This window comes from Tetrao urogallus (assembly GCF_951394365.1).
Source record: "Tetrao urogallus genome assembly, chromosome: 6".
NCBI lineage: Eukaryota > Metazoa > Chordata > Aves > Galliformes > Phasianidae > Tetrao > Tetrao urogallus.
In genome coordinates, this window is record NC_136819.1 from 23,620,630 (window position 1) to 23,646,787 (window position 26,158).

The 26,158-nt window shown below is 46.8% G+C and overlaps 1 protein-coding gene across 1 annotated transcript; it reads left to right on the plus strand.

Annotated features, from left to right (window-relative positions):
- Nucleotides 1-6,764: 6,764 nt before the first annotated feature.
- ARHGAP1 (Rho GTPase activating protein 1) lies at nt 6,765-23,951 on the plus strand (the record flags this gene model as incomplete). The annotated part of the gene is made up of 12 exons (XM_079537919.1): nt 6,765-6,903; nt 7,392-7,484; nt 17,582-17,669; nt 17,886-18,017; nt 18,515-18,601; nt 19,184-19,282; nt 19,956-20,063; nt 21,261-21,337; nt 21,738-21,815; nt 22,368-22,496; nt 22,709-22,812; nt 23,772-23,951. The coding sequence occupies 12 exons, from the start codon at nt 6,765-6,767 to the stop codon at nt 23,949-23,951; spliced, it is 1,314 nt and encodes a 437-aa protein (XP_079394045.1).
- Between the last annotated feature and the right edge of the window lie 2,207 nt (nt 23,952-26,158).

Consider the following 26,158-nt stretch of genomic DNA (forward strand, 5'->3'; position numbering starts at 1 on the left):
ACCCTAGAAACACCCCGGGTTACTTAGCGGAAGGGATTCAACATTTAGAAGCACGCAGGCAGGGCCTGCACTGATGCTGGGATGAGAATAAGGTATCAGTGCACCAACAAGGGTTTGGGAAGTGGTGAAATCAAACTCTCTGCTGTCCCACACTACTGCTCTTCTCTGTGTGAGGAGGCAAAAACAGGCACACATTTCTGTAAGTTCAGCAAGCAACCAGAGGGACTTGCTCAGCTGACAAAATTGTAAAGGATAACAGAAAAGCCAGTTTCTTTACTCTCTGATAATTTGTGTTTGGTTTCACATGCAGTTGGGACAAGTGACATTAGAGCTGCTTTCACCAGAGCATTACTGAGCAAGCCCATGTGGATGTGAGTATCACCCACACCCTTTGGTCGCAGTGATGAATGATGGTGATACACATGTGCCTGTGCAAGTGTTCATTGTGGATCCCAGTACGAAAGGCAACCACAGTTCATAAGGCATTCATTAAAATGCCATTTGCTGGAGATAGGATAAGAAGGCAAAGGGGTATAGCATTAGATAATTTTAGTTTCCTTCAGATGCTGTATTTTTTGCCACTTTCAGCCATGATTTGCCAAATCATTTTGCTGTGATTTGGTCATCATCTCACACTAAGGTCATATGATGAGGTTGTCCAGGAGGTCCCTTCTCTTTGGTCATAATTAATTGTCCCATCTCTGGGATCCCAGGTTTTGTCCTGTTCCTGCTGTTTACAGACAGCACACAGCCTTCAGAGCACAGCAACCTACACAGCACAGCAGCAAGCAGCATGCTTCTTCACCTGTATTTCTTGCTGCTGGGATACCCACACTTGTTCTTTCTGTATCTTTCATATTTCTACATTCATACAAGAGAATAATAGTCTATTTTATCTCCTGTATCAGATCAAAACATTTCAACACTCTTTTCAAGCACAAGCAACAAGTACAAACAGTGAATTCTCATTTAACTTTTCTCACCCCCTCCTTTAAGAGAAAGCTTAGTATTTCAGCTGGGGTGGGACTTTCAAATAATTCCTGATTCTCCCAGATCATCAGAAAAGTCACCTGGGTTAAACACCATGCCACTATTTCCTGTGTCTGAATATGGGATGAGGCAGGAATCTATTCTTTTCCTCATGTATCCTTCCAGTAAGGCATTTCTCACTGGGATCTTGCTGACAACACAAAATGTAGTACAGGTATTCATGATGGATCCCAGTAAGAAAGGCACTCAGACTCCATAATGGATTAATTAAAACACAGTTTATTGGAGATAATGTGAGAAAGTGGATAGTAAGAGACAATCTTACATCTGTGCAAACGTTGTGATCGCCAGGCTGTACAGCATCAACCAGATGTCCAGTTGAGCCACGGCATGCTGCACTGATCCCATCCACATTGAGGTTCCAACAGCATCACAGTGTTCGGGGTTTTGATAGGATTTTCTTAGAAGTAAATAACTCTATTCATCATTTTTATCGTCAAACAAAAGGATGTTCACATAAGAACATGCTGCTTCTATGATGAAGACAGGGACACGGTGGTGGCAACATCATGAGGTGCCCAGGAGGAGCCACCTATGGGCTCCTTAGGCTTAGTCCACTACGTGCAGCATAGCGCAGGCCTGCACCTATGTAGTCAGATCAAGCATTAGGAGAATCATTTATGCAACAGTGTTTTTCTCACGACCACTTAATTGTGCAACTGGAGGTGCTCACGCAGGTTGTTCTGCTGTCAGAAGTCCTGAGGACAAGTGTAAGGCCGCTTGCCTGTGTGCAGATGCATATGGTTGTGCAATGAACCAGGGTTGGCCAGGCAGCATCTGCAAATGTCACACTGGCATCCCTTAGTATGAGGGGAACCTTGAAGCTCTCCTCTGAGCTGTAACTTTTTCTACATTCTGTGCATAGGAAGGGCTTGTGTTCAGCATGGACAAAGCGGTGCTTCTTGAGGTGGCAGAGCTGCAGGAAGGTTTTGCCACACTCCCTGCAGTGGTACCTGTGCTTAATCACCTCCTCCTTCTGGGACAGAGCTTTTGGCAGTGGGCTTGGGCTGCTAGAAGGACCTTCTGCCAGCTCCCTATAGCTCTGCTGTTCCACAGCCTCCTCCAGTGGGCCCTTCTTTCCATGCTCTCCGGATGCCAATTTAGAGACTTTGGAAGTGTTGCTTTCTTTCCTGCAAGTATCTACATTTTGTTCTTCAGGACTGGGCTGCTGGGGCTCCTTCCGCGTGAACTTCCCTTGAACCTCCCATGAACTGTGTGAAACAGTGATGCTGTTTTGGCACCACTGGCCCACATGCCCATGCAAGCACCGAGTTGAACCCCACTTGAGGATAACGACAGATCCAGGTCTGAATGCACCTCTTTTTGCCCCACCTCCACTTTTTCTGCTGTGGATCCATTACCCACACCCTTGTCCAGCTGTTCCCTGCACCTGCCGCTGGTGTGGACGTTTGAGATGGCCGTTTGGCGCTCACTGTCAGTCCTCGCCACTTTGGCTCACGTCTGGGAGAAGCACTTTCCTTTCCTGGCAGTGTTTGGCGGCCGGCCTCCTCGTCGGGGCGCCCCGCCGCTCACCTCCGCCAGCCGCGGGCTTCGGCCGGCAGCGCCGGGCCCACGCACCCCGCCGTCCCGCCAGCGCCGCGCAGACAGGAGGCGCCAAGGGTTCGAGGCCGGGCCCGCGGCCCTCCGCGTCGCCGGAACGGTGCGAGGCGGCGACGGGCGCGGCCGGACGGCGTCCCGCGAGGGCGGAGCGGCGTTTCCCCGGCGACGGGCAGCGAGCGCTTCCGGCGGGAGGCGGATGCCGGAGGGGCCTGGCGGGCGGGCGGGCCAGGCCGAGAGGAGACGGCAGGTACCGGCGGCGGAGGGGGCGGGCGACGCGGCTGGGCACGGAGCGCCGAGCCCCGAGGCCGGGTGTTAGCGGGCCTGTCTTGTGCGGGGAGGCTGCGGGGCCGGGCCGTGGCCGGGCCGGGCTGGGCTGCTGGGGAGGGGGAGGTGCCGGAGGGCCGGGCGGGAAGCGGCCCCGCTTGGGCGCCTGAGCCGGGCTCCTTGCGCGGCCGTGTGTCCGGGGAGAATCGTCCCGGGGCTTTACGTGTGGAGGCCGGGAACGCCCGAGGTGTGCTGCTGAGCGACTAACGCTTTGCAGCGGGGAGAGGAGCCCTCCCGCGGGCTGTACCTGGTAAGAGTTGTTACTTCTGCTGCTTTCATTCCTGCTGTGCTTTGCCGTGCGAGCTGTGTTTGCTGTGAAGGCTGCAGCGCCGTGCAGGAATCTGGTTGAAGTGTACGGAAAAACAGAAGTTTCTGCGATTGAAGTGAAACCGGCGGGAGTTGAGGGTGGCAGCAGGGACAGGGTTTTGTCTGAGGAGTTCCCCGCTCAGAATTTGTGTGGAGGTTGTGTTGTAGAGAGCTGAGGTTTCCCTCCTGTGGAACGTGCTGTTCTGCACCGCATCTCTGCTAGCAAAAGAGTCTTTTTTTTTTGGCTGGAGAGCAAAGCACGTGGCTTGGCAAATGCTGAGAGCGCTCGGAGAGGAGCAGAAAGTGCTTGGGAGGAATGGGAGCAGTTGGCTCTTTAGAGAAATGCTTCTGGTTCCAAGTGTGATTCTTTTGTTTGAAATGTTTAAGTAGGCCTTTAACTTTTTAAATCTGGGAACGTAATTGTCCTTGCGTTGTGATTGGCCGTGCAGGTGTATGGTTTGCATCTCGTCATGGTAATTATCCACTGAATGTGATGTTCTTAGATTGTGTTATGTCTGGTGATGTGCTGTTCTCTGACAGTCGTTTCACCTTTGTGATGATGCACTGATGCACGATGGATGTCCCAGTCAGTGGCAGGTCCTGCTTATGGCTCGTTTTGAGGAGATGGAAAAAATCGTGTGCAGTCATTCAGAAAATGAAGTGTGTAGACTTGTGAGGACCTTAGCATTAGAGCTGTCCTGGTTTCAGTTCCACGTTTAGTTTCTTACCTCCCAGCTTTCACTTCCGGCTCTCCTTCTCAGTGCCCACCAGTTCCTGGACATTTTGAGCATTATGTTTTTCTGAATTGCTATGATGTGAGAGATTTCGTGCTTCTGTCTTTTGCATCGGTGGGAAAAGGCAGGGGAAATTCTGCAGAAAGCCCTCTGAAGCTCTCTGGGACCTATGGTCTGCTTCACAAGCAGAACCTGAAATCTAAGAGGTCTTCTCTGGGTTCTCCTGCCATTAACTGCCATGAGGCACTAACCTAGAGTTGAGAAACAGAGCTGCCTACCTGCTAGTGAACAGTGCAAGGAGATACCTGGGGAGCCTGTTCTGACTTCCAAGGGGGAAGGCAGGTTTGGCCAGAAGCATACCCACTGGTTTCTGCAGTGTGGAACTGTAGACATCCTACTGGTGACCTCCTTCTTCCTCATGGTGCCACACTAGCATTAATTCTAGGAGCGTGCCAAAGGGGAATTCTGCCAGTGCTGTCAAATAACCAACATTTATGGCTCTGACAATGTGCTGCCAGTTGACTCTGGAGCCAAGTTGTGGTCCTTGTAGTGAGAAGTAGGGAAACTTGGTGTCCTGCTGGCCCTGTGGCAGTACTATCGCTGTTCTGTAGGAAGGTTTGGATTTGGTCCTTGAGAGCATCAAGACTGCTGAGGGGACAGTGTTGTACAGGGCATCCTCAAGAGCTTGGTGTAGAAGGCATGTCCCTGGGTCAGTGCATGGTAGCAGCTGAAGGTAGGTGAGGCCTCTGCCCACTGGAGTGAGGAGTGCTTGGGAGCTGCGTACGCTTTGTGTGCCCTGAAAGTCCTGCGCAGGGCTGGGCGGTGGGGCTGCTGAGCTGCAGCGGGAATGCTTTCAGCTCACTGAGTCATAGGAATCGGTGCCTGGTGTTACCATAGAAATCAGAGCAGTTGCTAGGGGTGGGGAGTTGCTTGTCATTTGGCCTTGTTGCTGCGTGGTTCTGGCATGAGCTCATGGTTCAGAAGAACCTGATTTCTTGCTCTTTGCTCCTCTGGGATCAGGTTCTTCTGAACCATGAGCTCATGCCAGAACCTCTGGGAGCAGAGAGGTCAGGCGGCTCTTGGTCCTTGTGAGAGGGCAGGGAATGGCCTTGCTTGGGCCTCTGCTTAGCTGCAGTGGTCAGACCCTGCGTGTTTGCCATGCAGCCTTGACTATCTGCTGCCCAGATGCATCTTGCTCTTTCATATTTCGGGAATCTAATTTCATTTGCTTAGCCCTTGCCCTCTGGGAGCCTGAGAGAAGTGAAAACTGGTTGTAAACTGGTGGGTAAAAGATAAGGGATGACAGGAGGTAAGCTTTTGTAGTAATCTAGGGGGAGGGAACAGATGGTAACTGTTCCATTTCCTTTTCTCTCAAAATACATCAAGCTTGGTCTTCAGTGTTGCCCTGAACATGGCTGTGACACCTTCCAGTGCTTGGTCTCTTGCAGGTCATGTCCTCAGGGCTTGATCATTTTCCCTGGATAGATACACACAGTCAAGTTCTAGGGATGGAAGATGCAATATATAGTTGCTCCCTTCATTCTGGTAAAGGAAATAGCTTTACTGTGATTATCTTATTTCCACACAAAGGCAGTGTGCCTCCTCAGATCACCTTTTAGCTCTTTGCTCCCCTTGTAAGGCAAAACAAGCACAAGCCTGTCAGAGCAGCAGTGTTACAGGGAATCTTGCTGATGCAAGGTGTCATTTTGTGTTCCTACAGTTCCTCTTGGCTTACTGCCTGTTGGCTGTTGAATTACTGTCCATGTGGTGATGCTGACTTAGGTCTGTTTGAGCAATCCAGGTCAGCATATCTGTCCTGTCCTGAGTTTCCTTGCTTGTTTCCAGTAGACTGACACTAATGGATGACAGTTGTTTCCTGGGGGTCTTCCCTGAGGATCAGTGCCCTTAGGAGGTGCCTTTGTTGTGCTACCTCACTTCTGGGTTTGACAAACTGCTGCTTCAAGTAAGGGTGAGAAATATTTGCAAGAGCAAACACAGTGGTTTGTTTCTTGCACACGCTTAACTCCTTGTTATCCTTAGTAGTATGGCAGTATTGGTGAAAAATACTCATTCTAGCAATAGGGCTTTATATTGAAGGAATGATTTCTGTAGTTTTGCAATTCTTCAGCAGAAGTATTTGCTGGGTGATGCTGAAAGGAGATTAGGGTTTTATGTGCATTGTTCTCTCTGTTTTACTAGCCTACAGAATCCTGCTTTAAGAAGCTCTGAGCTGTTTGCTTCTATGAGCAGATCCCAGCACATTGAAGCACCAGCTTTGGTGTTGATGAGAGCTCTGACCCTCCCTCATGGGGAGAAGGGGGGTGATTCCTGGGAAAGCTTCCAGCACTGGGCCAGCTATGAAAACAGCTGGGCTATCTGCCAGCTGGTCAGAGGGAGGGGAGCTCTTAGCTGCAGTGAGTGTATTGGGCAGGGGCTGGCATAGCCTGCTGCCTTCCTCTGCATCTTGCTGCTGCTCTGGTTTGAGGAGAGAAACTAATTTGGAAACAGCTGTGGTCAAACAGCCTCACTGAGAGGGTTGGTGTAGGCTCCTGATGTGCTTTTGATAGCAACTGACACAAAAGAATCTGACATATGTCAGCGCTCCTGGCTTGGAGGAGGAAGAGGGGGAGGGGAACGTGGTCTCTGGATAGGTAAAGATAAAGCAGGCTTTGGGAAAAATCAATGAGGAGAGTTTTTTGGGGATGGAAACTATGATTTCTGTGTCTCACCTAGTGATTTCTGCAGATCTTGTTCTAGACGCTGCAAAATAAACTGCAATACTTGGAGACCATGGCTGCAGATCCACTCTCAGAGCTTCAGGATGACCTGAACTTGGATGATACCAACCAGTCCCTCAGCCAGCTCAAACTGGCCTCCATAGATGATAAGAACTGGCCTGCAGATGAAGACCCTGCTTTTCCCAAATCAGGTCATTATCCTTCTTGTTTGGGGTCTGGGTTTAGGCCAAATTAGAGCTGTTTCTCCCGCAACATTGTGGTCATATCTACATATGTAGAAAGTCCCAGCTTCTCATAAAAGCTTTATTGGTGCATTTCTGTTGCACCACACCCAAGTGGATTAGCTCTTCCATTGAACAACACTAAAAGTTCAAAGCCAGGTGATATAACTGAGAAGAACATATTTACGGCACCAACTGTAGTTTAGTGGTGGCAGCATAGACACACTGTAAAGCCTGAAATATCCTCTCTTGTTGACTCTTACAGGATAGTTTGATCTGCCTGGGTGGAAGAGTCTTGAACTTCCATGTGGGAGATAGGTCTGGAAAACTGGGCTTTAAAAGCCTGTATGAATCCATTCAATTACTGCGCAGTGAACTGTTGCCCAAGGAGGTCAGGGAAACTAGCTCAGATATCCAGATCCATTTTTTAAAGTGGTTATTCCATATGTTTTGTGCAGAAGACTCCAAAGGCTCCCCTGAGGCTGTCACTCACCTGCGGTGGGATGATCCCTACTATGATATCGCCAGGCACCACATTGTGGAAGTAGCAGGTAATGGCCTTTTTTCTGTTTTCTCCTTTGATATCTTTGCAACTGGGCTGAGGAAGGCTCTTTTCTGATACAGTGGTGGGAGCATCTGCCGTGCCCACGTGGCAATGACAGCTGGCATCATAAAGAAAAGAAGCACTGAACTTCTTGACTGTTTGCAATAAGTTTTAATTTTCCATTGACCTTGGTTAAACTTGCATTCTTTCTTGACTGTTGTTGTCTTGATTATATTATTAGTGGGACTTGGTTGCTTTTGTTGAATTGTTTTAGGTGTAGCCTTTAGCACAGGATGTGGATTCTGTATGATAGTGTTGCACAAACTACCTGGTTATGCAGCACAGTTGTGAGCTTCCTCAGCTGACTGAGTAGGTCTGGAAGCTCTACTGTATCTGAATGGCCAGAGCTTGCCATCCTGTCCTATATGCTACATGGCATATTTTAGAGAGCTGAAAATTGGAGAAGAGGCCCAAAGCCCACTGGAAGTAAGGAGGTGATCATTCAGAGTCACAAGCATTCTGATTTCTTCTGTATGGTTGTCTTACCAGTATTACTTTAATTGCATGAACTCTCGGTGGTTTCCTATTGGGGCCTCCATGAGAAAGGCAGCTGGAGATAGTTTTCAGTTTGCTACGGTAAGTCTGAGAGAAGGGTCATTCTAGTTTGTCTTTCATTCCTTGTTTAAGAAAAAAAGCCTTTTTAACCTGTTGGGACTTGACACACTTCCTACTTGACCAACTGCAGCCACATCATCCCCTTTCCCTTGCTATTTCTCTATACCTTGGTTCTTGCCCCAAATATGAATTTGCAGAGAAGCAGAGGCACAAGCTGGAGTCTTCCTGATCAAGGGTTGTTCTGCAGAAGGGCTTGATCAGAGGGGAAATGTTTGTGGGCAGCTTACCTTGGCACGTGTTGTCTGGATATCAGTCTTGAGCTGTCATTAGAATGAGGTTTCTTTCTATTGTCCTCTCATGTTACAAAGTGTAATGGCCAACTTAAAAACCTCACCCTTCTTTTTCTCCCTCTGTGTCTTTGTTGCTGAATGACGGGCATTTAGTGTTGGAGCCATTGTGTCTTCGAGTTTTTCTACAAGTGCTTTGATTTGCAGATATGTTAGTAACCCTTTCCATGGGCTGGCTTTTCAGGACTGGAGTCAATATGAATCTGCACAAATCTTCCTGCTGCTGAAATTGGGAAGGAACAGATGTGTGGAGTCCTGCCATTTCACTGGTAGTGGCTGGAACATAATGATAGAAGAAACTGTTTCTAAACTCTGGGAGCTAGTGAGTTAAATAATACTGTTGTTCACCCCAGACAAAACCAAAGAGCTTAGCAGGAGTGCTTAGATCACAGACATTGATAAGACTGGAATGTCATCAGCTCAGAGAAGGATACGCTTTGAGGGCTGTCTCTTGATATGAGCAACAGTCTTTCTGTGGGATTTCTGTTCTGAGGTAACGCAGTGGTTGTTGTACAAGCGCTGTGAATGGAGTGTCACTGCAAGGGAGATGCATCTCAGCGCTGTTGGAAAGCAGCCATTTGTCACAGATGTCTAGCGCAGTGCACAAAGAATTTCCTCACTTCCTGGAAGGAGGTCAGGGAGCTGTGGTGGCTGCCTGGGAGGTGTGCTTGCTTTCTGAAGGAGCCCTCTTCACTGTGGTTTGAATTTGTGTTTCTAGTGTTTCTCTGACTTTGTGTCTCTATATAGCACAGCAGCATCTCAAAGAGCCGTCAGTTGTTGGCTGTTAGGGGCTTTTCACCGGAGCTAATTTATTTGAAAATGCATGGTAGTTTTCCCCACAAAATGTGGTGCAGTGCCTTACTTAAGTAAAGAAACAGCTCTGGGTAGGGGATTTGCTGGCCCCTGGTTTGTGAAACTCTCTGCTGTCTCATCTCCTGGAAGTGGAAGCTACAAAGTGGATCAAAGGGTCTGGAATCGTAATCTGGGTTCTGAGGTGAAGCAGTTTGTTCAGTTTTCTTGGTCAATAATTAGTAACATTACGTTGTCTGATTCTCTGAATTGTTAATGTTCTTTGGGCTGTCACTGGAAGTGAGCAATCTGGGAAAATCTGGAAAAATCCGTTCAAAAGTAGCTGAGGAGTAAAAAATCACACTGGAGGATTGAAATGGAACAGTTTGGATTTGGCTGTACTGACAAGTTGTGCTTGTCAGCACTTTTAGCTGCAGTGAACATTTGCTGTGGAACCAAGTGGCTCCACCCCAGCTTTCTTGTAAATATTGGCAAACGGCAGCAGGTGAAGGGTAGTTTTATCCATTCTGGTTTTTTATTAGCTTTCTCTTCTGTGTCCTTCCCTGTTTTACACTGTAGAGTAGAAAGCTTATGGCTAATTCTGTTTGTGCTTTCCCTGAAATGTATTCTGGGTGCTGATGCTATTTTGAGACCAGAGCAGAAGGCTGGTTCCCATCCCCAGGCTGAGATCCCAGGGTTATCCTGCGTGGTCAGAGCAGTAATTGCTTATTGCAGGATGATGCACAACGTTCATAAACAATACAAAAATACTGTTTCGAACCCACTCATTTTCTATCTGACTTTAATTTATGACTCAGTGCAAGTCATGCTGCATGTGAATATCATAACTATCTGGCCTTAAGGGGAAGAAAATAGCTCATAAACATTTTGCAAGGTTTGCCAGAAAAATGTGGTGGTTTTTTTTTGTGTTTTTTTTTTTTTTTTCTGTGCTTCAAAATAGTGCAGCAGTTCCATGGAAGGTCCCTTTGTGCCCTGTGCTCCTGTCTCTTCTTGGGGGCTGGGATCTTCCTTGGAAGAGGCTGTTTGTTGCCCTGGAAGTTGCTGGCACGGCATTGCTGTCCCTAGAGGTGGTGTGTCACAGGAAGACAGAGCAAGAGGCTTCCAGACTATGGTTCCAAGGGATTGCAATGACAGTTATGAATCTATGAATATTTTAGTTTTGGGAAAGCTTCTGTTGGTTCTGGGATATCGTGCTTTTCTGAAAGAAAGAGTTGGTACTCTTTGCCTGTCCTTACAGACTTCAGCCTTCAGGTGTCTGTTTCTGGAGCATTTTAGGGAGGCCGTGGAGAGGACTGCATGTGTTGTGCTCTTGTTGATTTTGAGTTGCCCTTTTTGCGAGCAGATAAATTTGTCTTTGCATGTGGCTAAAAGTTGGAGCGGAGGTGGCTGGGTTTCACTGCACAAACCACTTCTGCAAAGTGTGGTTTTTTCCTTACATCACACAGCGTTTGGAGGAAGCACAGGCTTTTGGTTGAAGGCTGTTGGTGAGCTATCCCAAGCTTCTGTTCAGAGTTTTTGTTTCCTAATGCAAATTCTGCTATGGCAGAGGTTCTGCTTCCATCTGTTTAAGACTGAGGCAAACTCGTGTGATGTAATCTCGGCTTTGAATTTCAGCAGAGGCTGAATTGCAGGAATATGGCAGATAGTTAATATCAGTCTGAAGGTGTTCCTACTTGAAATCTGGGATGTGTGGGAAGAGCACGTCTCTTGATTGTTCTCTTCTAACACATTCCTTCCTTGTTCTTCTGCCCAGTCAGAAGTACTGCTCTGCCACCTCTGCAGTCAATAGGCAAACCTGTATGAGATTCATCAGGATTCCCATTTTTCCACAAGAACTGTTTTCTTCCTTTTGCAAAAGGAAGACTGGAGCTTAACATGGAGGTGGCGGATGAATTTTCTGGTGGTCTGGAGCTGGAGATGATGTAGCAGTTGTCAGGAGACCGGCCATTGCTATCAGCTGCGTAGTCTCTACCTGATAACCTCAAGGCCTTACGGAAGCTTAGAGCATGTATTTGCTAGGCTTGTGGGGAATCTGCTTCCTCACACTGTTAAATTGGTAACCATAGGACTGTGTCCTTGCAGAGAAGGCTTGATGCTAGTGTGTAGTAAGACCTGCTATTTAGGTGGGGAAGCAAGGTGATGTGCAAGGAGTGCACTTTCTTGAATGTTATGAGGCTGCAGAGGATGTCTTTCTTGGTGCGTGATACCAAACCTACCTGAAAACCATTGTAGCTGGCTTTGGCTGCAGGTACTGAAGTTGTAACTGTTGCTGATCATTTGCTGTCACTGTTGGTGAATGACCTGGGGAGATCTAAACTTAGGTCACAGTAGCTACTGTTGCACTAAGCAGGCAAAGGCAGAAGTTGCAGACAAAGATGATGTCAGAAGTTTGTTGCAGCATTGTTTTGGTGGCCGGTGTACTGAGCAAAGGGCCCTACTAACTAAGGATCCTTTCCATTCCAGTATGATGCATTCTTGTTGGCTCCATTAGCACAGGACACTTGCAGTTCTGCTGTATTTGGTTGTAGCTTATGGCTTTAACTTTTTAAAGAGTATCATATGATACAGAATGATGTGTTGCTTTCGTAGAATTGGGCCCATGTAAAGAAAGCAAAGTTTTTGCTCCATGTTTTGAGATGTAAGATCATGGGAGCAGAATTTCTAAGAGAATCTTAAGTTTCTAAGGGAGATCAATGGAACAAAGTATTTCTCTTTAGGGCTCTGTTCAGCTCATCCTTCTATGTCAACAGTTCCATTTGGGTTTGTAGAGTGTATGTAGCTGGTGATGGAAGGAGTGCGGGGATGGCAATAAACACTTTCATAGCTTTTTCCCTTTCCAAAGAAACCACTTTTTCACCTCTAATAGGCAATTTCTTTTTTTCTTTTCTTTTCTTTTTTTTTAATTCAGAATCTAATAAAAAGATTTGCTTTGAAAGCTGTGTTGTAGGTCTAAATTGTCCTCATATTCTTATTAGTGAATTTGGGCTTCTTTCCAAACAGGCTGTTAGGTGTATTATAATTGGCTATTTATTCAGTGTGATGCCATCTGCTGTACACTTCTGTGGTTCTTTGAAGGACCTTGAGTGACAGAATTAGTTGCATTAAACCCTTTTAAAAGTAGCAGTACAGCAGTTGCCATTTTATTGGTGAAGGGAGTGTAACTATAGCTTACAAGGTCCAGAAACTGGATTGTGGTTATAATGAATTTGTTGCAATCTGAAGAAAGACACCCGGCTGTCATGGAAGACAGTAAGCACCTCTACTTCGTACCTGTGGTTGGTCTGAAGAGAGAGGAGCTTGTAGAAAAGATAACGTGGAAGGGGTTTAACTGCTGCAGGACAGCAAGTGAATGCATCTCAGTGGCAGTCTCACTAGATACTGAGACTTCATACTCAAGATTACTTTCTGGGAAAGAGTGCAAAACTTGGCTTGCTATAACTTTGTTTCTGTTCCTCCAGACCAGGGTGCACTTGATGGGGCCCAACCAGGTAGGTAGATTTTTTGTGATACTGTAGATCCTGGTATTCCTTTAGCATGACTGTGGCCTGTAGCTGGGTTATCTCAAGGGAGCCCAAACTTTGCTCAGCCTCAGGCCGTGCTGGCAACTTTTCAGGAGTCCAAAGGCTGCACCAAATTGTTCTCTGAGGACTGCACCTCTGCCTGAGGCACAGCGGAATCATCTGAGCCAACTTTGACCTGCGGGCTTTCCCTGTGGTGCTTTGGGGCTCTCCGGACTCCATGTCAATTCTGCTCCTCTTCTGGTGGTGGCCTGCTGGTCCTGCTCAGTTTGAATGCTTACCCTGTTGTCATGTGTGCTCTAGAAGTTCATCCTAGGATTGCTTCCTTTCCCTTTGTTAGACCTGCTGCTGCTTTCACCTATTATGCAGCTGGTGTTACGATTGGATTCTCCAGATGAAAGTTACTGTTATCAATTTCTTCTGCATTTGGCTGCAGAGATGTTGTATTTTGGTAACTTGTGCCTCGTTCTAGCCTGAAGCTGTGCTAAACTACTCTGTTCTTGCTGAGCATTTGTTCTTATTCTGGACTTCAATCCCAAGCCTTAAGAATTTGGCTGCCAGTGCTTTCACACTCCTCAGTGCAGATGAAATTCTCTTCTGGTGTGAAATTCTTTCTGCTGTTTCTGAACAGCAAGCCAGAACTTTTGTGCAGTCCATGGAAATGCTGATCCTCATCACCTCATTATATGGATGCTTCTCCCCTGTTTGCTGTATTCTGTTGGAGACATCCTCCAATTTTGCATTTTCTAATCTGATTCTTTAGGGTTTTGTTTTATATCAGTTAAGTCACTTGATGAGGCTTTATAATTCTGGCAGTGTCTAAATATTGGGAATGTCGAGGTGGAAGATACTATGTATTAAAATACTGCCACTTCGGGCTTCTTTCTTTTCTTGTGAGGTTGAATCCTTTGTGGAGTTCAACAGATATAAAAAAAGAAATCTACTGATGATGCTTAGACACTGCTCAGCTGTGTTCAGCAGAGACTTGAAATTATATTAGAGAAGGTGTTTTTTGTTGTTGTTGTTTTTTTAAACTGACAGTGGCTCTGAAGCATCCTAAGCTTTGTGAAACTTGGAGTGGTGTTCCAGATTTCTGCAGCGATGTCCCTTCCTCATCCCCAAACTGCCCATTTGTTGTTTTTCTGATAGCACTGGCTTTGGTGTCAGATTTGATCTGTCTGCATTCTCTCAGTATTGAAGTACCAGTTTATTGTCATTTGAATCTTCCATCAAGGTGGATGCTTGACTGAGAGTACCTGGTGAATGAACTGGGTCCCCAGACTGCAGTTCTATTGCTGGCTAAGCTGATAACATCAGACTGTGGCAGAAAGGCTGACTGGTAATTTTCAGGAGAAGCACTTAAAAGTACAAATTAAGGTTTGCAAGTCAAGTGTTTTATTTTCCATTTTGGCTGTACAGATATGTTTAATATAGGGTTCTGTCTTAGGACAACGCTGCTACCTTAATATGAATTTCTCCTGATATGTTTGCATTGATACAGGTTGCCATCTGAAACATTAGTTTCAGTATTTAGTCTTCATTCCTTCTAGAAGTATGGTCCTGCTTTGATGGTTTGGCTCTGTGAGTACCAAAGTGTATAACTGCTTCTTTTTTGGTTAGCTGTTAACTATTCGTGAGAAGCTGAGTAATTACTTCATGGTCTACAGTTGTGCACAATAGAAAACCTTAGCTACTTGCAATTGCAAAGGAGGAATAAAAAAAAGAGGTAGTTAATTGATTAATACTGCAAACGAGCAAACAAATAGTGTGAGGGATGGAGCATCTGGGAAAGATCAGATGCAGTAAGGATTTGTTTGGCCTGAGGCAGAGGCCACCTGGAGGCAGTTTCTTCTGGCAATCAAGAACGCATGGAGTGGGCCTTACATTCTTGCTTATAAATTGCAACAACTGATTGTTTATCTTCAACGATCAGGAGCTGAATTTCAATATATCTGGAGAAGTCAGACGGATCAGATTTATGTCAGGAGAAAACAGGGTTGTCATTCAGTTACTTTAAGCATTTCTCTATTGACAAGCTGAGCTCAGTGTGACGAAACTGAAGTGAAACCCAGAACTCAGTGATGGGTATGGAGTGCTCATGCAGAAATTCATTTAGGGTCACTCCTTTTTCAGTGATCTGAATGACAATGGGTAATCTCTTAGTATACTTGGCCCTGGAAATTATCCAAGAGAAACATGCCATCTCTCTAGATTGTCACTTTTTTCTTTTGTTATCAATCCCAGACATTTTATCCAAGGCTATTAAAACGATGAGATTTTGGACTTTGCGTAGGCCCCACCATAAGTGTTATGTCATTCTAGAGAAAGATGCTTAAGCTGTTTGGTTCCTGATTTGTGATTTATCCAGGCTGGGAGTCAGTGCCCAGGAAGCTGAACTGTGTGGTCACCTGCAGCATCACACGAAAGTGGTGCTGTGCTGTAGTTCTTCACAATGAAGCCTTCCTTGATCAAGCCTTCACTCTTTGCAGGCCCTCAAACCATCCCCTTCAATATGAATCACGGCCTCAGTTAACTGAAGGTAGCACCTGTTCTGACTTCAGCACAAGAGCTACAGTCTGCACAGATCTGTCCCCCATTTTCTTTCATTGCTGTAAAACTCATCAGGTTCTCAGATGCTACCATCTTCTTGGTGCTCTATGTGGGCAGGATCCTTTGTCTTCTAGACAAAGCCATACAAGCAGAAGAGTCAAAATGTGTGGTATCTTCTCCTCCAGCACTTCTTAGCCTTCATCTTTGTATTTTAGAGAGCTTATGTGCATTTGATTCAGCCCTAAAGCTCATAGCAAGCTACCAATAAACTCTGGGCTAGGCAGAGAGTGGGCTACCGTGGGATGTGCAATGTGATGTTGGTCTTGTGGCCTGGCTGTGGCTGTATCTGGTTGTTCCAGATGATCCTTGCATCACTCTCTCCTAGTCCTGCTTTCTGGGTCATGTGTCCTCCCTAACTGCCCCTTACCTGCGCATGTGTATGTCAGTGTGATGGCCTACACCAGCCCTTTCCTGGTCTGTACCTGGTGCTGCCTCAGGTGCCCCTAACCTTTGTAGAGGCTCTGGCTTGTGTGCATCAATAAATTGTCTTGTGTTGTCTGGTGAGTGGCTTGAAAATGAAACTTGAAAAATAGAGGTGAACAAGAAGAGAGAGAATCTGTTCTTCTGGCCAGGATGGAGGTAAAAGACAGGGTTAATGGCTTCTTAGTGTCACGGCCTGTGTATGTAAATTCTCTGGCTGCTATCTGAAGCAGCAAGTGGTCATCTCTTACTAACAGACAGTATTCCTGGAAGCCTCAGGTTTGTTCTGCTGTTAATGTGAGATCTTAGTTGTTGCATGGCAAGTCTAGCCAGACAGTAGTTGGCTTCTGGAGCCCATGCAAGGGTGAAAAAACAGCTGCATGCTCTGAATGCTGTAAAGCCAGCAGGAGGAAAAGGATATCTTTCAAGAGGAATGATGTGCTGCAGGGCTGTCCTGCATAAGTGGAGATCCTTGCTGCTTCTCTGTGTTTTGGTTTGAATGGGATGGTTGTGCCATGGAAAGGGAGGTGGTTATTCTTGATCATAACCTCAGTAACCTCTTTCACGGCTCTCTTCTCACGATTGACAATAAAGCACAGCCGGGTTACTAGCCAGAAAGATGGGAATACTTGAATTCTTCACACTAAAGGAACAATGTCACCTCCACTGCTGCTAAAAAAGCAGGCCATCTCTATGGAAGTGAATTGGATGGTGTGCCTGTTTAGGAGAGAACCAGACTTTCCAATAGACTGTATATCCAGACCTGGTTCTTCTTATCTAAATCTCTCAGTTTCCCTACCATGTCTGCTAAGCTTGCCCGTACCCACCTGCTTGGATTTTGTTCATGGAGTTGGAGAGCTCTGCTGATAGAAGTATGCTGTGGTATGAAGACATATTTGGAGGAAAACTCAGCTCATTGCCTCTGAAGCCTCAAGAGGTGGCTGGGAATGTCCCTCCTAAGATAAGGTTGCTATGGAGGTTATTTGGCTCTAAATGTGATAGGGATTATTTTCTGATAGGTTTTTGACATAGAACACTCAGTTATACCAGGCTTTGCAGCTCTTTGGGAAAATACCATTGTGGATGGAAGAATCTAGGAAGCAGTGAACAATAGCTTATTCTGCAGCACACAGCTCCCCATGAGCCCCGCCTGGAGAATCCAGCAACCCTGACCTGATCCATCCATAGAAAAGGCTTGTGATGATGCTTGCTTTTTTCTGGGATGTGGCTGGGGCTGCCTGTTTCTGGGAATTTCTTGGCTTCCAGGGTGTGGAGTGGCTTTGTTCTGTGTGCAGAATGAAGCTCTAGGTGAAGCAAGAAATACACAGACCATGAACAGTTAGCCTGGGACTGCATGCAGAAGAGGTGTAATGGTTATTGCCTCTGTGAGGGGCGGTTTTCCTGTGCCTCCCTATGCATGCATGTGACAGGAGCAGTGCCCCAAGGAGCAGTGTTGCAGCACTGAATGCTTTGAGTATTGCAGGCCTCCACTTGTATATGCCATGAAGCTTCCTGGCTTCTAGTCCTTGCTCTTCCTTCAGGGCTGAAGCATGGACTCTATTCTTTATTCATGTTGCCAGTTTGCCAGGCCCTTGGTGCTCAGGTTTTTGCTTTCATCCTAGGCCTATGACAACTCCACTGAAAATTGGTTCATCTTTGCTGTCAGCTTTGGCATTTTGGACTTCTGCCTTGTTATGGTGGTTTTCCATGTTCCATTTCCCCTTTGCTGTCAAGCCCACAGCATAGTTCTGAAACTCTTGTAACCTCTGACATTTAATCTGCAGGTGATGACAAATATGGAAGGAAAGTCATTTTGTTCAGTGCCTGTCGGATGCCCCCAAGTCATCAGCTCGACCATGTGAAACTGCTGGGGTAAGTAGTGTCTTCAGAGGCTGCTGTTAATGTAATTTCCAGGTACTGGATTCCTGAGGCCAGATCCATGTGGAATCTCGTCTTCATCTGAACGTGTCCTTGCAAAGAGCTTACCTCTGTTGCTGAGGATGCAGTCTTCTGTTATGGCACACTAAAAGGAGGAAGAGCCTCTCTGTGGCAGAGTATGAAGTGAATTCATGAGCTGTCTGTTTTCAGGTACCTGAAATTCACACTGGACCAGTATGTGGAAAGTGATTACACTCTGGTGTATCTACACCATGGCCTGACTAGTGAGAACAAGCCATCCCTGAGCTGGCTGCGGGATGCCTACAGGGAATTCGATCGCAAGTGAGTAGGGGACAGCAGGCAAGGTGCAGCATGCTGCTCTGTAGTCTCATACAGAAGATCCTTCCCCTTTTTCACAAGTAGCTTGGTGATCATATCTTACTATTGCCTGTTTCTACTGCTTGTGGAGGTGGGTTTTTGTCTGCTGCAGGCTGAATCGTGGAATGCACAGCTCCTTCTGAAATTGCATTTCTTAGGACAACAGGCAAGGAGCAGAACCAGGAACCAGTGCAAATGTGTCAGCTCTGTGGTATAATTGTTATTTCCTGGTGAGGCTTGTCACTGCTCCTGGGCAAATCTTAGAATAATGTAATATGGACCCTTAGACTGCTGGGCATCCTGACATGAGGATGAAGCATGGAAAAGCAGAGGCCACAGGTGACTGGGGAGTGGTGAGGCAGAATGCAAAAGGAACAGAGCAGCTAGAATGTCTTAATCTTGTGAAAAGGTTGGTCCCCTTCTTAAAGCACAGTTCATCCTCACTTAGCTTCTCTTGGCAGGTACAAGAAGAACATCAAAGCCTTGTATATTGTGCATCCAACCATGTTCATCAAGACCCTTCTGATTCTCTTCAAGCCTCTGATCAGGTAGGAAGCACTATGGGAGGCTCACCCAATCCTCCCAGTGCTGGGGAGTAATGGAGCATTCTGGGGAAGCACAAGGTATGTGCAGGCTATGAAGTCTGCTCTGCAGCCTCACACCCTGTGCTGCCCCCTCTTGTTTCTGAGCTCAAAAATATTCAGACACAAGAAATACAAAATACAGTTTGCTGCTCCTTGCTATCCAGCCAATTAGAAATAATGTGTTATAAATTTTGCTAAGAATAAAAAATGAAGTGAGAGCATCAGTACAGATTCTGTTAACTCACTGCATTGATTCTGAAATCTGAACTCCATAAAATAACAGAAAAGTAGTTAGTTCCTCCCTTAGGAGGGAGAAATCCAGGAAGGCTGCCTCTGTTAGGGATTCTGACATGACCTGGAAAGTCTTCGCATCTCCAATACATGAGTTGGAGAGCTGTGTGAGCAACATCTCTGCTACTCCATGCCTACTCATTTACCTCATCAATGCTTCTTTGAGACCCCTGCCCTCCTTGCCTGTAAGAAATCTGCTTTTCAGATACTGGATTTCTTATTTCCTCACATACCTACTCGTCTCCTGTTTTTCAGCTTTAAGTTTGGACGAAAGATTTTTTATGTGAACTTCCTTAGTGAGCTGGAGGAGTATGTAAAGCTGGAACAGTTGGGAATCCCGAGTCAAGTGCTGAAGTAAGAGTGTTGCTTATCTTCCATTTGTTTAGGGCTCTAAGAGGGGATTTTACTGGATGAAAGGCAAGGGGAGGAAGGGATTATTCCAGCCAGGCAGTGGTTTTAGAAGGAACAGTACAAATTGCTATAAAGACTGTTGTTTCTCTCTGCTGTTTTTCTTGTGTGTCTTTGATCCCAGCACCCAGTTCTGCCCTTGAAGTAAAAGTACTTCTCCATAAGAGCACCCATCATGCCTCTCCCATTCAACCCCAAGGGGCTTTCTGCAAGTTACTGAAGTTAACACTGACCTAGACTGTGTGACATGTATCTGTTGTGTCAGGCACCTCCTCTGCTCATTTGGCACGGTTCAGCTCCTCTTTGAGGCTTCCTGAAGTCACCACAATCTTAGTCCCTCATCACAAACAGTGCTGTCCTAGCCTCCTACCTGCACTGTGGTCTTCAGCTGCTCCAGCTCATGATTCCATACATATCTTCCTTTCCCCCTGCTTTTTTTCTGGCAGTCATATTAGTTTGTGTTGCTCCAGACCTGCCTGTCCTGTATTTGCGTAAGTGAAATCAACCGTGCTAGGCTGGAGATATTAGCAGTGTGTTAGCAGTGGGTCACATACAGTGCTGGGTTTGTGCTCTTTCTGGGAAGTAGAGTGGCTTTTTACTAGCCTGTGTTTTGCCACAGATATGATGAATATCTCAGATCCCTCCAGAAACCTTCGCAAGTGCCCCAGAAGCCAATGTCTCCACACACACCACTGCCAAACCAGCAGTTTGGAGTCTCGCTCCAACAGTGAGTATCTCTGAATTTTGTTGCCGTTGTCCTGATCGATCTGTTTTGAGGTCACTGTATTTATAGCTGAACAGCTGCAGAAATGGCTGTAAAATTTTATGCAGTTTGGACTTACTACAAAACTATAATCATCCTTCTCAGAATCTCTATCTGCATCCAGACTCTGATTGACTCAGTTCAGTCCCACCCTTTTCATTCGATGGCTAGAACCTAGATCCTATCTAAATTAGGATGAGATTGTTTCTGTAGTTAGGGCTCATTAAGGGAGGGGCAAAATAAAGACCACGAGGACAGCTTTATGCCTTTAAAAGCTTTGTCTAAACAAAGGAAGTCTGTTAGAGGCTGGCTGAGGTGTCTTTAGGGCTGTGCTATTTTTACTGAGTAGCGTTGCAGATCTGTTTCTTAGTTTTTTTCCATATCGTTTGTAGTCACCCTTGTAGTGGTTTCCAGCCCTCATTCCTGCACAGTGACACAGGCAGACACTGGCAGGGGATAGTGATACTGCCTAAGTGTCGAAGGTATTTTTAACTTTGACTGTGATTTTGCAGCAGGAAAATGAGGAGGAGGAGCCAGGATTGTGTGGCCAGACAGATCCTCTGAAGCAATCTGGGAATACATTCCCCAGCTTCAACATCACGCTTCCGAATATCACCCTGTGGTGATGTGTGCCTGAGCCTGTTAGTGGGCTGAGGGGTGAACAGCTGCATACCACAAAGTTGTACATGGACTGTCTAATGTGAGAGTGGCAGTGGATGCCTCAGCATCACTGACAACCACTGTGTTGGCTATTTTTCCCTTACAGAAATGGAGTAGATAAAATTATCCTATGTATCATTCTGTCGTGTGTCAGCTTCTCTCTGCCCTTGTCCGCAAGGGAAAAGACCAAGGCAGTTTAACTCTCTTCACCTGCTTTGTAACTAGCAGCCTTACCTTCTGGGAACCCCACTGCCCTGGTGTCTGTGTGTGGTGATTTTTATGGAGGACAAAGAAATATTCCTGTGGTGTGGTAATGAGCCCAGTCTTGCTCCAGTGAATGACTTCTCATGATGGGAGTAATGGATGAATCAGGGAGATAGGGATAGCAAGATACTATGTCATCCCAGTCGAAGTTAGTACACCTTCAGGCAACTTCATGTCTCAGGCTGTGTGCAGGGCAGGGAGGACCAGTCATTTGTAATCTTCTGTCTCTTCCCACAGTCTCCGGGAGAAGAGCCCTGATCAGTCTCCTATTCCCCTGGTAGTCAGAGAGACCATTGCTCATTTGCAGGAGCATGGTAAGTGCTTGGGGAGGCTGGGCCCTTCTTAATTCCATGCTGTTGGCCTCTCTTCCACCCTGTTCTAATCCACAGTGAGTTCAGACACAGCAGAACAATCAAGGGTAAGATGTAAAGGCCTGACCCAAGTGGGTCAGCCTTGAAGAGGTCGTACAGTTTCATGGCTGGGAGACATTTTTCTTTCAGTTGTCCATCCTGTCACTTGTATAAGAGTAGTAAATGCTGCTTGTATCCTTTGCCTGCTGCTGAAGTCAGGAAGAATTTCAGTTCTGTTAAAAAAACAAAAGGAACTTGTTGATAATTGCCTGAACACCCCACAGCGTGGATTTATGATTGTTAATACTAGAATTCCTAGAGACTCCCACATAACCAATCTTCTCCGTGTGCTCTCACCTTACAGCTCTTGCAACAGAAGGGATTTTCCGGAGATCAGCAAACACACAGGTTGTTAGAGACGTCCAGCAAAAATACAACACGGGTGAGTGCTCCAACTCAGCAGAGCTGCTGTTGTTCTCTGACTCCTGCTGTCCTGCTAGAGCTGCGTTGGAGCTAGGCCAGCAGGGCTCCTCAACTTCTCTGATAGGCCTCTCGGTGAAGCCCCGCCAGGATATGACCCGAGTGGCAAGGCAGAAGCATCTGACACAGAAGTTCAGTACTTCTGATTTGTGGAAAGCCTAATCCTTCACACTCATGTTTCCTTCGCTGCCCTTTTCCTGTCTCTCAGGAACATTTCCCTGTTTCTCAGGATAGGGCATACCGTGTTTGTCTGGCTATGCCGAAGGGGCTGAAGATGACTGGTCATCTCTTTCATATTTTCTGAAGATTTAGTGCTGGGTTCAGCAAGGCATTGCATGTGCTTTTGGGACACATTTTTCCACTCGGTTAGAAGATGTGGTGTTTCAGTACTCTCTCGATGTTCTTTAAATTATGGCTTCCCTGGTTCCGGGCTCCAACCTTCACATCACATTCTGTGTCTGGAGGAGATCCTACTTTGGCCAGTGAGAGTTGAGTCTCTGCATTACTTTCTCAGGTGTGCCGGTAGATTTCCAGCAGTATGAAGATGTCCATCTCCCTGCTGTGATTCTCAAGACCTTCTTGAGAGAGCTGCCTGAGCCCCTCCTCACTTTTGGCCTCTACAACCATGTTGTCAGCTTCCAGAGTGAGTTGTAACAAGAGTATGCTCTTCCCTGAATGTTGCAGTGGCCAAGGGCAAAGATATCTTCCATACCACCCTCGGCTGTGGAAGGGACGGTCCTGCATGGAATACCCTATGAGAGAGCAAACTGGGCTTTTGTTGGGATGTGTGCTGAGGTATTCATCCTCATTTCCATGGAGAGATGAGAATTTCTTACAGACTTACTTGCTTTTTAGGTGTGGAAGAAGTGAATCGTGTGGATGTCGTTCGCAAAGCACTCCAAAATCTGCCAGAAGAAAACTACCATGTGCTCCGTTTCCTGACAGCCTTTCTGGTGCAGGTGAGCTGCTCCAAGGCTTGGAGTTTGTCTTTTAGTTCAGTTGCCAGTGCCTTGCATCAGCTTCTCGACCGCCTGCTCCCTCTTTTCCTTTGAGAAGAAATGAATCTTAAGCTAAGAAATTGCCTCTCTTTACCTTATGTTCCACTGATATGGAGTCTCATGACTGGGAGGCGCAGGCAGGCATTAAGTCAATGCGGTCTGTATCAGAGGGGCTGAAAGTGTGGAGGTGCAAAATACCTTTTGCAAAATATTTTTTGCAGAATGAGCAAAAGATTGGACTAGAAGAATGGTCACAGGTCCACCCTGCTTTCTGCTGCTGCAGAAAGGTTATTCTAGCAAGAGGAAAGATCATTTTAGTTAGTAATGATCTGGAGAGATATTGGCTGACAGTGCTCTTGGTCCTATTACATTGTGACCTGGTTGCTGAGCCATGGTGGGATGTGAGAAGTGGCAAAATGTTGCTTCTTGCTTCCTGAATACTGCAAGTTGTGTGTGCTTCCCCTAGCCATCTTCTGGCAGTGAGTCTTGAGCTTGTCTTCCACCCTCCTTCCATCTGCTCTGGAAAATCTGTCAGCTCTGGCTTTGGGAAGGGAAGAGGGCAGCTGTTGTGTTGTTCTGCAGCATGTCTAAAGAGAGGGGAGGGGCAAATGGATGTGGCCTTCTCACTGGTGTGTAGAAATAGGACAAGGAGTAATGACCTAAAACTTGAACATGGGAAATTCTATACTAACATGTGGAAGAACTTCTTTTCAGCAAGGGTGAGGGAGTACTGGAACAGGTTGCCCAGAGAGGCTGTGGAGTCTCCTTCTATAGAGACATTCGAGACCCATCTGGGTGCCTATCTGTGTGACCTATTGTAGAGTGCCTGCTTAGGGGGCTTGGACTTGGTGATCACTCGGGGTCCCTTCCAACCCTTATAATTCTGTGATTTCACGATGTTCTCTTTCCTTCCCCCATAGGTATCTGCTCACAGTGACAGAAACAAGATGACAAACACCAACCTGGCAGTTGTGTTTGGCCCAAATCTGCTGTGGGCCAAAGATGTAGCCATCACCCTAAAAGCCATCAACCCGATCAATACCTTTACCAAGTTCCTGCTGGATCACCAGAAGGAGCTCTTTGAGGATGTGGAGGCCTGATTCCCGGCCAGCCCACACCAGCACACTGTGCCCACCTTCCCACCCTTCCCACCTTGTCTTGGGGCTGTGACCAAGCTGTCTCCAGTACAAAGGGACTGTTGATCTCCTGGGTGATGAGCAGAATGAGGGCTGTGGAGATGGTGGTGAAAGTGTAAGCAAGCTGGAGACCTGCTGCTCCAGATAGGGATGGGAGCTGGTCTCCCAGCTACTGTGTGGAGTACTGCCTCACCTGCCAGTCTGTGCAGCTTCTCCAGGGCTCATCACCAGCCTGCTGCCCTATAAGATGACCAGCCATCCTTTCCTCCTTCCCTCACATATGGTTTTTCTGCCCTCCTGTCCCTTCCCTTCCTCAGCAAAGATCTTTTTTTGTTGTTTAAACTCCCAACAGCCCCATCTCACTCTCCTTGTTTCAGCTGGGCTGTCAGGGCTCAGGCAAGACTCGCTCGGTATGTGGCACAGATGTTCTTGCTGTAGGTGCCATTTTTCTGCACTGAACGTGCATTCTGCCTTTCCCCAGGTGCATCTGAAACACTGATTGGAGCAGGCAGCCCTTGTGCTTCAGGTACTTGTCCTGCACTTGTAAACACCACTTTAGCTACAAGTTTTTGGCAGGCAAGCGAAGGATGGGTTCTACAGCACATGGGCTGTATAGACCTGCCAGACTGCAACACACAGAAGCTCAATTTAGCCTAAGCCCCTCTTGGGTCACCCACTCCAGCTACTCTTCAGCTTTTGCTGGGGTGAGGTTCCTCCTGTAGTTATCCAGCTCAGGTGTTTCTGTCCCTTCAGCAGTATTTCCAGCCTGGTTTGGAAGGTGCATGTCAGACCTGGCTGTGCATGGGTTCTGGCTGGGGTCCTTTCTCAGATGGGAGTCTGATTGCAAGGAGAAAGTGCCCACGTGGCACAGGACTGCTGAAAGTACGAAGATCGCTGCCTTTCCCTCTGGCAGCAACACGAGGCCTCTTCTACTCCTTCAGGCATGTGCATCTGTGCTGACAGACACAGACTGCCTTGGTTGTTTCTTCTCTTCAGTTTGAGCAGAACTTTCTCTAGCACAATGTAACAGTGAATGTGGCCTTAGGGGAAGGTCTAGGGACTGGGGCTAACCCTCACTCTGTAGTGTACCAGGCCTGGTTTACAAGTTTCTGCCCAGGTGCTGAGCACTCCTGTGCCAAAGCTGTGAGGGAACAGCTATTCCTTCAGAGGGCATTGCCTTCTCTCTTCCTCAGTTCCTTTGCCTTCCATCCTCTCATGGAAGCCTCATGTGGTGTATCCTATATGCTCTGGGCATGCCTGGAGAAATCGGATTGTCTGCAAGGCAGGCGTAAGGCTGGATGTGCCTGATGCCTTCCCTGATGCCTCACTGTTGGTTTGGGGTTGTAGCGTGCAGGTCACCTAGAGCTAGAAGAGATCCCTCTCCTTAGCCTGGGCCTGATGGGGTGTTTGTGAGGAGCTTTCTAGCCTTATTTCTCTGGTGTGTTATACCTTTATCTCTTGTGCCCTGCATGCCTTGGCCAGTCCTGCTTTGTGCTGTATTTGGCAACAGGGACAAATGTTTTGGACCAAACAGAACTCATTTTATGAAAAGATACTGGATGCTAAATAGAATTTACTTTTTTGTAGCATTTTAGCCTGATTGAAAGTTGTTGCCCCAGTTGTAATCAAAATGACATCTGCTGCAGGGATGATGGAAGTTGCTATTCCTGCTACACTTGGAACAGGGATGGGTGTTAACACAGGAAGCCTGGCAGGGCAGTGCAGGTCTAGCAGCTGGCTTGGAGGAGGCAAGCTAGCTTGTGGGTGGAAATAGTGAGCAAGAAACTGAGCATTGCTAAGGTTGGAGTGCGAGATGTTCTAGGACAGGGCTGGGCCCGATCCTTTCTAGATATGAGGGGACTTTGTCCTGTGGAGGCTACAAGACTGCTTATTCTCTGTCCTTTGAGAGTAGGAGTCTACCCTGTTTGGCCAAGAGATACATACTGGTTTGGCCTAAACCATTCACAGCAGTAACCAAGTAAATGTTTTGGAGGTAAAGATACTGGGCTCCTAATTCACATTTGATCTCTGCTGGAGTAAGTGAGCAGGACTGATTTGCTGTGCAGTAGTCATCTGCTGTGATGGACAGAGGGGACAAAGGTGCACTTGCTGCAGTGTTTGCTTTAGGAGCTGAGGCTTCCTGGGCATGCTGTGAGGAGGGAGAAGGCTGA